General features: G+C 34.2%; 1 protein-coding gene across 1 annotated transcript; it reads left to right on the forward strand.

The window, feature by feature from the left end:
* The first annotated feature begins 541 nt into the window (after positions 1 to 541).
* On the forward strand, positions 542 to 12,038 carry poglut3 (protein O-glucosyltransferase 3). The gene is made up of 8 exons (XM_058757165.1): positions 542 to 1,097; positions 2,409 to 2,603; positions 3,861 to 4,144; positions 5,240 to 5,456; positions 6,635 to 6,831; positions 8,507 to 8,701; positions 8,835 to 8,939; positions 10,976 to 12,038. Exons 1-8 carry the CDS (start codon positions 869 to 871, stop codon positions 11,102 to 11,104), a joined length of 1,551 nt encoding a protein of 516 aa, XP_058613148.1. The 5' UTR covers positions 542 to 868; the 3' UTR covers positions 11,105 to 12,038.
* The last annotated feature ends 64 nt before the right edge of the window (positions 12,039 to 12,102 follow it).

Consider the following 12,102-nt stretch of genomic DNA (forward strand, 5'->3'; position numbering starts at 1 on the left):
ATGAGGAACATTTCAAGAATATGTCCAGTCCAGGTCACATTTTACCTATAAAATAACATTTTCTGAAATACAATAAAAATAGGCACATGCATTTTTCATTAAGCACCATTAAAATAATTGCATTACATTATGAACTTACATTTATTGATGGAAACACAGTTTTTCGAAGCACCAGCTGCTCAAAACCATGTAAATACAATGAATAAAACAAAAAACAAATACATAGGCTACATGTATTTAATATGGTTATGATGACGCCTTTTACAAACAAACTAGCCTATAAATGTTTTAATGAAAGTGTAACATATTCAATAAATCTACAAATAATTAAATGCCAAAAATAAGTAATTAAACATGATGGTTCTGTAAAATTAGTGTTTTTTTATTTTTATTTCTAGCCCTTGTGTGTTATTAGGCAGAGCTTGGCAAACTAGGTTATAAATAAGTGTCATTCTTTTTTGTATTATTCACGTATAAGTATTACAATTTATGAAGTTATTTAAAAATAAACCTAATTTGTAAAACTGACCCAGCAGCATCAGGTAAATACCAATCCAGCGGCGAATCATTTAAATGAATCAATCGGCTCCGAACTACTGATTCGGAACAGAAGATCCGGAACTCTTGGATACTTTTTGAAACTCGCCGGATGTATTTTTGAGGCGCACCGCAGCACAAGCGCCACACTCCAAATCCACCCTAATTATTTTTTAACGTGTTATTTTCTACTTTAATGCAACAAGTCCCGATTTATAACGCTAGAAAAAAAAAACACGTCTGTATTAATTATGTCAATAAATCATTAGCAGTTTTGCAGTGAACTTAAGCTGTAATTTAGTAGCTCTGATCGACAGGAGCTGCAGTTAAAATGATCCCTCATATAAACACCAGAAACGCTTTCGCAACTGTGCCTCGTGTTTGCTTCGCCTCGCTCATCGCTGTAGTGTTAAATGTGGGGTTTTGTGGGAGTGCAGAGGTTGATGCGGGGAAGTGTGTGGTTTGGGGTCCTGGACTGAGTCCTGCTGCTGTACTTCCGGTCAGATACTTCTACATCCAGAGCGTGGATTCACTGGGACACAACATCAGTGTCTCTCCCGGTGAGAACCAAACTCCTCATACTGATTATATGTAAAGAAAAAAAAAAAAAACATCTGTTAGAAGGGAAATATCAATCTATACGGCAAAAAAAAAAAAAAAAAAAAAATATATATATATATATATATATATATGTGTGTGTGACCAAAATATATGTTGTAAACAGTGAAGCTCAATGAAATACAGTAGTCAACATTTGAAGTGGATCAAAAAAGTTATCCTAAGACAAGAACACATTTTAATTTTAGGTTTTAGAACAGCTTTGATGAAAGATTTTGATCCACTTCAAATGTTGACTACTGTATATTTTTTAAATAGAAAATATATTTAGTTTAAACTTTCAACCCTCATATACAAAAAATATATTTCAAAATGTATTTCAGGGACAAGAAAATGAATTTCTACTCTTACAGTAGGCTAGATGCAAATGTGGATATATATATATATATATATAATAATTATTCAAATGTGTTATATGTTCATACGTGTTCTAGACAGCAAATTACATTTTTCTTCAAATGTGACAAACATGAATATATTTTCTTGGATTAAAATATATAGCCCAAAATATATTTTTCAAGGTTTTTTTAAACATAATTATATTTTATATATATATTTAAAAAAAAAGAAACAAAAATAAATGGATAAAAAAAAAAAAATATATATATATATATATATATATATATATATATATATATATATATATATATATATATATATTGGTAGAAAATATATTTATGCAAATGTATTTTGAAGCATATTTTATCAAATATATTTTTGTCCATTGTTTTATGACTTTATTTGAAAATATATACATTTAGGTCCATATATATTTGGACACAGGCACAATTTTTATTATTTTAGCTGTTGACCAAAACACATTAAAGTTACAGCTATATAATGAATATGGGTTAAAGTGCGGACTCTGAGCTTTAATTTGAGGGTATTCTCATCACAATTAGAGGAAAGGTTAATTAATTACAGCTCTTTAATATGTACATCCCATTTTAATTCTATTCTGTGGCATACAGAGCCAAAATCATGAAAATTGTGTCAGTGTCCAAATATATATATATAGACCTAACTGTATATATTTAAGGGTGCCATCCTAAAGAATAAAAGTACTGTATATCAGTCTTAAAGTTTCATAACATTTCTGAATGCTCAGATGTCAATCTGCTGTGAATGTTTTGAATTTGACTGTTTTAACTAAGGATGACCGGACTTTCGTTGCTGTTTGTTTGTTCTATGTAGTGAACTATTATCTCTATTAGTGGAGTTGGGTCTGGTTCAGTGGTTTGTGTTTGTTTTAGTGAAAGACTCGTTCAGAGTGAAGATATGGTCTCTGGAGAAGGAGTCTGTTCGTGTCCATGTCCCGGCTCCTTTAGATCGGGGCGACGGCTCTCTGCTGGTCAGATACAGACTCTATGAAAGCTCCTCCAAGGGTCTGAGGATTGAAGTCTTGTATCAAGACAAGCCCGTGGCAAACTCGCCGTACACTCTTAAAGGTGAAGGGATTTTTTCTCATAGATGTGTCTATAATATACACTTAGTTTTCCTGGCCGCACTATGTTTTGCTTTCAGACATATAGTAGTTCTTTAAATAGCAAACATACCCGTGTGAAAACAAAGTGCAATTAATTGTGCATTTGTATGTAGTGTGCTTAAAAGGACTTAAAAGTATATATTTAAAAAAAAAAAAAATGTACTTGCAGATATAATCCAGAAGAACAAAATGTCTCCAAAAAATAACCGATTTTCCCTTAATAATAAACACATTGAGTGCTGCTGTTCTTTTCATTTGCTGTTCTGTCCTTTTAGGGTTTCATGACATTTTAATGAAATAAAAGGGCACTTAAGTGTAAACAGAGTACGCTTTCTCATGGCTTTAAAAGGTTCACTTTATAATAATGCCAAACAGTTTTACTCTAAGTTCATTTTAATAATCATTTGTTGCTTTTTAAAGAAGTACTTTTATTTTGATGTGTTCATTAACACTGAAGCACATGTAAAACACTTGATTATAATTATAACTGTAGTGTGGGATTTGATCTGGCATGTTAAAGTTTGGAAGTTTTTGTTTACATTATATATGTGTTGTGTATATTTATTATGTATATATAAATACACACATACAGTATATATTTTGAAAATATTTACGTTTATACATTCATATTCTTATATTATATATAAATATATTTAATATATAAACATAACATTTTTCTTAAATATATACATGCATTTGTGTCTATTTATATATACATAATAAATATACACAGTACACACATATATATATATATATATATAATGTAACCAAAAACTTTTATTTTGGATGCGATTAATCGCGATTAATTATTCGACAGCACTAGCACATACTTTATTTTTTTAAGATTAATTGTTTTTTCTTCCAAGGCATTGTTAGATGCCAGTGTTTCCTATCATAGCTATGCAAAGATTTGATTTCAAAAACAGCTACTAAACTATTTCTTGTTATGGTTTTAATCTGTATTTAACCTCAGAATGATCTCAAAGCAAGTCTGATTTTGTGGCGGCTGTGCTTTAAAATCAAATTTAACCTTACTAAAACATATTGAAAACATTAGAAATTTAGAAAAGTAATCCGTAACATTACTTTAATGAAGTAACTGAAATAGTTACACCACGTGTTACATTGTAACTTGTAATTAGCTTGTAATCTGTAACCTGTTACATTTCCAAAGTAACCCTCTCAGCGCTGCTCTGTGATTGTGTTGTGACTGTGTCAGGTCCGGTGTATCACGAGTACTGTGTGTGTCCCGAGCGGGATGTGCTGGTCTGGAGGAGCGCTCTGCAGTGTCCCGAGGACGAGCCGCAGATCCGGCAGGACTTCACGTCCTTCCCCTCCATCGACCTGCAGCGGCTCCTGCAGGAGGTTCCTCAGCGCTTCTCCAGACGAGGAGGACTCGTTCACTACAGCCTCGTCAATAACCAGCTGCATCGCCGCTCGCTGGGCAGGTACACCGACTTCAAGATGTTCTCCGACGAGATGCTGCTGTCCCTCGCTCGCAAAGTAAGACACACAGCTTCCGTCTTACTTTTTAGGGCCAGATTTACTAAACGGGGTAAATTAGTGTTAGAGCGCAGTGGGGAAAATTCTGCGTTTGTTTGTTTCTGTATTAGACTAAAAGTCGTGAATACGCTCAATTGGATAACACGATAAAGTTTAAAACAAAACTTGTTTTCATTGTGGTCCTTGATGTAAAGCACAAACTCTACTCGCGGTAACAGGTACACTTGCACTGCGTTATAAATACAGTAAATTACAGTCACAAATATAGTATGTAATACAGATTCATTAACAAAACTTAAGAGACAACTTTTAGCTCTTTAGACCAGACATAGTTTTAAAATGACATAATGTAATATCCACGAGACTTTGCCTAGTTTTATAATAATGTGGATTTACTAACGATGCGCACATTAAAGATCATTTCCATAAAGACCAGCGCAAATTCCGTCTGCTTTAAGACATGCTTTTTTTGGGGCGTTAAATAATGGCGCAAATGCCAGTAAGTTAACGAGCGCAAATGTTAGTAAATCTCGTTGCGTGATTCATTTTAATAATCTCCTCCCATACATTTTGGAAATTCCTAAAAATACATATTCAATAAGGTCAGGCGCAAAAATAACTGTCTACGCCTTTTCACTGCGCATCTTTAGTAAATCCTGACAGTACTATTTTAACACCAAGAGACGGTATTATTATTATTATTATTATTAGCAAAAAATATTATATTTCATTAAGAAATTATACTATTGTTCTAACAATTGTGAAAAGTAAAAAAAAATTTTTTTAATTTTTAAAATTAAAAATGAAAATGAATTTCTTGATATTTGGTCCTCCATTTGTTAATGCAATAAATTTGCTTGTTTTATTTGCATTATAAGTCTTTGATTAGGGACCTAAAGTGATGCAATTTTTAATTATCTTTATAAATTTTTATGTTTTATATATATGTATATATTGTATTTTTTTTAAATCCAAAAGAATATATTTATTTCCAGGTTTAAGTTATATTCTGAATGGCATTCAGACTTTTGGGAACATTTTTCTGGTGATTAATTGGACTATATTTTATTGTTCCATCCGTCCCGTCTCCACCAGGTGAAATTACCGGATGTGGAGTTTTATATTAACGTAGGAGACTGGCCGATGGAGAACCGGAAGGCGGGTGAGGAACCCGGCCCGGTGCCGATTATCTCGTGGTGTGGCTCCACAGACACGCGTGACATCATCCTCCCCACGTATGACATCACACACTCGTCTCTGGAGGCCATGAGGGGCGTCACCAGTGACCTGCTGTCAGTCCAGGGCAACACAGGTGCTCTTCTGTACATCACTGTCCAGCAGGGATGCAACGATACCAAAATCTCACCATACCATAATATTGCGACATGAAGTCCACGATACGATGTTTTAAAAAAAAAAAAGACAAATGAAGAATTGAAAAAACAAAAACATTTTGTACATTTAAAAGTTAAATTATTCTATCTAATGCACTTTATAGAGTTCAAAATTAAGAGCTGCAACCCATGTTCTTAACTAAGAAAACTTAAGTCAGAAAAGTTATTTTTGCTTTACACTACAGTAGGGAAATTATAATACTTCTTTCCTAATTTCTACACTTGAAAGAGATATTTTGATTATGGACTGCAGTTAAACCGCTAGCTGTCAGCATACTGCACTTTTAAGCATTTATTTTGACGGAAAACTCCAGCTTCAGTGAAAACATGCTCACAAAAACACGTCTCACTACAAATCTAGTGAAATGCTGTAATCATTAAATAAAGCCTAACTGGTAGCTGTTGTGTTCCCAAACACGCGCTAAACTCACAGAACGAGCAATAAACGAGTTCACTGCATTCATTCAGAAAATCTGTTATTCTAGCTTCAAGCATAGTTTTTTTTTTTTATCAAAACATGCATGTAGGTAGGTTTCATAAAGAAGCAACATTTTGAGAAAAAAGCTGAGAAAATTGCATTTTTATCAAATACTACATCTGTATCATATTCAGTAATATAATCACAGCAAAGATGCAGTAGATGGTCTCCATCAGAATCCCAAAGCTTCACAGACCACTTTCTGGATCCACATTCACTCGGTAACATTAGGCAGTTTTCATTTATGTGCGGTTAGTGTTCATGATCGCATTATTTTTCATATGCATATGCTTACATATGAGATCGCTGGTTTCTGCGTCTTCCTGGTCTGTGTTTTTGATCAGCACTTTCTAGACTCATTCAGGAGATGCGTAATAGTGCCCCCTAGTGCGAGAACATGGAAAAATCTGTGTTTGGCGGGGAAAGAGTTAAATATATTTGAAAAAGTACACTTTTTGCCCGGAAGAGACATCGTTTCGTATCGTCATGTGACCACGATAATATCGAGATTGTTTTGCTATCGCGATATCATGAAATTGATAATATCGTTACATCCCTACTGTCCAGCATCATCCTCCGTCCTCAGTCTCTCTCTCTGGATCTTCACTGGTTCTCCAGGTCCTGTGTGGTCGAATAAAACGGAGAAGGCGTTCTTCAGAGGCCGGGACAGTCGAGAGGAGCGTCTGCAGCTGGTAACAATGTCCAAAGAAAATCCAGAGCTGCTCGACGCGGGAATAACCGCATATTTTTTCTTTCGCGACCGGGAGAAGGATCTGGGAAAAGCACCGCTGGTGGGATTCTTTGACTTCTTTAAGGTAAGTGCTGCAGTAAACTGAACATTTTCTCTACTTAATAAAAATTAATACATTTTTTAATCTAATTTATTACATGATGTGTCAAATAATTAATCGCAAACTTGGCTGTGAAATTACCCACAAAAGATCATTTAAAGCATTATTGTGTTAAATAAGAAAGTATCAAGTAGACATTACAAATAGCTGGCTAGCTTTAAAAGAAGTATTTTATTTGATTTAACATAATATGTATTGCACATAAATGTTTAGGCAGCAATGTTCTAACAAATTATGGAACATAAAAGAAGATTTTGGGGTAAACTACCCATTTAATGTTTTTTTTGTTTGTTTCTGAAATTATATTTTCAATAAGAAACTAAAAACTGCCAGCAGGTGGCAGTAAACAGTGTTTTTGAGTCATTCATTCATAAATTCAGTAAAAGGCTCTCTCTATGAATCATTGATTCACATGATTCGTTCAAAACGCGGATTCATTCAGAAACTAAACACCGCTGTGTTGCTCGGAGACATGCAACAAATCTGCTATGGCTTGAAAGGTAATATGTTCTCTGCAAAATTGAGCAAAAACAGACAATATTGTGTTTAAAATATAACTTCTTATTTACTGAACTGTTGTATAAAATCACTTTTAAACTCGTGATATTCAGGACACAAACAGCATTCGTGTGATATTGCTCTTGCTGCCTGTGTGATATCACTTATTATACAGTTGAGGTCAAAAGTTTACGTCCCCCTTTCAGAATCTGCAAAATATTAATTATTTTACCAAAATAAGAGGGATCATACAAAATGCATGTTATTGTTTATTTAGTACTGACCTGAATAAGATATTTCACATAAAAGAGGTTTACATATAGTCCACAAGAGAAAATAATAGTTGAATTTATAAAAATGACCCCGTTCAAAAGTTTACATCCCCTTGATTCTTAATACTTTTAATGATCCACAGCTGTGTTTTTTTGTTTAGTGATAGTTGTTCATGAGTCTCTTGTTTGTCCTGAACAGTTAAACTTCCTGCTGTTCTTCAGAAAAATCCTTCAGCTCCCACAAATTCTTTGGTTTTCCAGCATTTTTGTGTATTTGAACCCTTTCCAACAATGACTGTATGATTTTGAGATCCATCTTTTCACACTGAGGACAACTGAGGGACTCATACACAGCTATTACAGAAGGTTCAAACGCTCTCTGATGCTCCAGAAGGAAAAACCATGCATTAAGAGCTGGGGCGTGAAAACTTTTGAACAGAATTGAGATGTGTAGCCTACATTTTTCTTATTTTGCCTAAATATCATATTTTTTAAATTTAGTACTGCCCTTCAGAAGCTACAAAAGATAGTTACATGTTTCCCAGAAGACAAAATAAGTTAAATTTGGGGGGTGTAAACTTTTGACCTCAACTGTATTATATAAATATGAGACAAAAACTCATACAGGGGAATTTGTTTTGCCACAATATCTTGAATTTTAGGGCATAACTGCATTTATGAATATATTGCCTTGCATCATATTTGTCAACCGTCAGCTGTATGAAATGTAAGATGACATACAGATCTGGGGGCGGGGCCAGTGCGTTAACTGTGTTAAAATATTTTGCGTTATTTTAAATAATCGCGTTATTTTTAAGTTAACGCGTTAAACTGACAGCCCTAAAAAATGCTTTGTTCTTGTCTTCTAGTACAAATACCAGGTGAACATGGACGGGACGGTAGCGGCCTACAGGTTTCCGTATCTGATGCTGGGGGACAGCTTGGTCTTCAAGCAGGACTCGCCGTACTACGAACACTTTTACACGCATCTGGAAGCAGATGTGCACTACATCCCTGTGAAGAGAGACCTGTCTGACCTCCTCCAGAAGATCAGATGGGCTCAGGTACAAACGCTGCCAGCTTTAGGAGCACACGGACTGTCTGACGTCATACATGTGCATTTTACAATGAAAGCTGTGTCTTATTTTGTGAGCACACACACTTGCATAACTCCTGCTTGTGGTTTCATATGTGCAGAAGAATGACACAAAGGCAGAAGCCATAGCGAAGACCGGACAGTCGCTGGTCAGAGATCTGCTTCAGCCTCACAGACTCTACTGCTACTACTACAGCGTACTTCAGGTAAGAGTCTGTCAATTATATATATGTGACCCTGGACCACAAAACCAGTCAGATTTATACATCAGCTTTCCATTGATGTATGGTTTGTTGGACAATATTTGGCTGAGATACAACTATTAGAAAATCTGGAATCTGAGGGTGCAAAAAAATCTAAATATTGAGAAAATCACCTTTAAAGTTGTTCAAATGAAGTTCTTAGCAATGCATATTACTAATCAAAAATGAAGTTTTGATATATTTACGGTAGGAAATTTACAAAATATCTTTATGGAACATGATTTTAACAACATCCTAATGATTTTTGGCATAAAAGAAAAATTAATAATTTTGAGCCATACAATGTATTGTTGGCTATTGCTACAAATATAGCTGCTGCTTATGACTGCTTCTGTGCTGCAGGGACACATATGTCAAATAACTTGGATGCCTCCAATATTAAATGTTAAATGAATGAAATGGACACTACATGGAATAAATTATTATTTTTAAACATTGTACACTAATACAAAACAACAATTTAAAAGTACTTGTTTAACAGTGAACATTTTTCTAGCAGACATACCAACAAGCACAATTTAACTTAAAATTAATAAGTTAGTAAAATAATATTTTGTGACCATTTTCGAGACCCGCTTCATGCAAATAAATGCAGTCTTGCTCAGCAGAAGGGAATTCTTTTAAAACATTAAAAAATATTACAGATCCCAATTTGAACACTATGTGTGAACGTTATAATAAATGTATTAATAGAGCTGTTGTAATTATTATCATTATTATTGTCTTACTTTTTAATTTTATTTAACAGAACAACAGTAATATTACAATACTAACATTTATGAATGTTGATGGAGCTTTTATTTTGACGGAAACCCGCAGGAAGTCCTCAGTGCTTCTTTTTGTTGACAGCAGCAGATTTATAAATTATTCTCATTACTAATTTGGGAAGATGCACGTATCATATTGTCACATGTCTTGTAGAAATCATAAGTGTTCCTGAGCAACTGACGAGTAACAGTTTCAGCGCAGAGTTTCCTCGCGATATGACACTTTTTCATCATGTGAAAATTTATACCGGTATTATCGTGGCACACCCCTAATATTGTATCTGAACAACAACTTCTCATTAATATGCAAAAACTTTTGATATTTTTGGATATGCATATTATTACTACATTGAACACCCTTTTTAATTAATAAAAAAATGGTTGCTATTTTACATGAACTACAGTACGATTCTTTCAATATTTATGAGAAATTTTATTTGAATATATCTTAACATAAATTTTTAAAAAATGATTAACCTCCGAGTTAGCAGTATTAACTTAATTGAAATCAGTTGAATTCCTTGCTGCTTGAAACCAGTCCAACACAAGAGGCGTTATGATGTACAATATAATGATTAATCTCTTAACAAATAAAAATATGCAGAAAATGTTTTTTTTTTTTTTTATGTAACATAATTATGTTGATTATGATGGTAATACCCCATTTCCAAGGATTTGTTCCAGTACTAAACACAATCAATTTATTATTATTATTATTAATTTTCTGTGCCTCATCTGGCTCATAAACTGTCCTGAATGCAATGGACCCTTTATGATGCATTTAACAATCATCAGCATCGTAAATCCTCGAAAGTTTTTATTTATTTATATATATATATATATTATTATTATTATTTTTTGTTTTTTTAATGTATGCAAATGTTTGCATCAAATTACAAAAAAATAATAAAACTAGTCAACACTGACGCAAGGGTGTTTCTAATGTAGTGTCTATGGGAGAGATGGCAAATTTGATATTTTCTCTTCTGACTGCAGTTATCAGTCTCAATTTTTTCCTTTTTTTTTTTTTTTTTAATATTTTTACAAATATATTTGTGGTACTCTCCCATTCACTGCTTAAGTTCACCCAAATGTGAAAAAGCTCTATAGGAGGGTTAAATGCACAAAAAGGATGTCTTGCCGGATAGATCACTAGGTCAGTTGTGCTGGATGCATGAGGTCAGTGGTGTATTATTTGCTGTGTTTTGACAGACGTACGCGGCTCGTCAGAGCACACGGCCTGCGGTTCATCCCGACATGGAGCTGGTTCCTCAGCCGTCTGATCACAGCGCTCTGTGTGACTGCCAGCGGTCTCCGGAGGAGCAGAAGAGCGAGCTCTGAGAACAGCTGCCATCCCACCCAAACTCATTCAAACAGTGCCACCGAATCAGAATTAAAGATGGAGGACGGTCAAATGTTTAACAGATAATTATGTGCATTAATCTCACTCTTTTGAATGATGTTCTTTTGATTTTCTCACTTTTGCATTTCCTTTTCTTTTTACACTTTGCACCTGATTTCAGATACTTAGTTCTGTGAGAAGTAAACAAATGAGTTTTTTCTTTCGTTTTTTTTTTTTTAATCAAATGTGTGACCTTGGAGCATCAATGTTTTGATTTTTTTGCTTCCTAGGATTTAATTGTGTAACAAGGTTGAGGAAAATCATTTGTCACGTGAAACGGGGTCAGATTTGTTTTAAATGAAGCTAATATAAGCTAAGCATTATTCTGCGCACGTGATGTTCTCGCACCACGCTCCAAACACTACAATATCTTACTGAAATATCAAACATGCTTCAAAACATTGGGTTCTTTGACGGCTGTGCTGCTGGTGAGGTGATGATATACGACTCAAACCTCCGTCAAAGATCTGTGAACAAACTCAAGCCTGACTGAAGTGATGTTTTGTGCTCTTGCCTTAAACTTAAACACACTGCATTGGATTCGTGTTCATTTGTGCCAGATCAGCTCGATCTCATGGGAAAACACAGCTGCAGTATTTTATCATGTGCTGATTTTGTATGAATTTGTGCTTTGTGAATCATACAAAAACTAGATTTTTTAGAAATGAAGCATGAAGGTCCAGCCCTACTGCTACAATTTTACAAATTCATACAAATTAGCCACCGGTTTGCCAAAATGTGAACTGTCATTTGTGACTTAAATAACTCTAATACATTTTCTGTTGTGATCTGGACATACTTTTGTATTAAGTGTTTTTATGTATGCATTAAAGTGTTCACCCAAAAATAAAAATTTGCTGAAAATTTACTCAACCTCAAGCCGTTCAAGATTAGGTTGGGTTTCTTCATATGAACAGGTTTGGAGAACCACTGGATC

Source organism: Onychostoma macrolepis, chromosome 21, assembly GCF_012432095.1.
Source record: "Onychostoma macrolepis isolate SWU-2019 chromosome 21, ASM1243209v1, whole genome shotgun sequence".
Classification (NCBI taxonomy): Eukaryota; Metazoa; Chordata; class Actinopteri; order Cypriniformes; family Cyprinidae; genus Onychostoma; species Onychostoma macrolepis.

What these genes read in the sequence shown, in the direction of transcription:
- poglut3 (XM_058757165.1), top strand. Translation starts at nt 869, where the DNA reads ATGATCCCTCATATAAACACCAGAAACGCTTTCGCAACTGTGCCTCGT. An exon ending in CAACATCAGTGTCTCTCCCG is followed by an intron (nt 1,098 to 2,408) that starts GTGAGAACCAAA and finishes TGTTTGTTTTAG; the next exon opens with TGAAAGACTCGTTCAGAGTG. An exon ending in GATTCTTTGACTTCTTTAAG is followed by an intron (nt 6,832 to 8,506) that starts GTAAGTGCTGCA and finishes CTTGTCTTCTAG; the next exon opens with TACAAATACCAGGTGAACAT.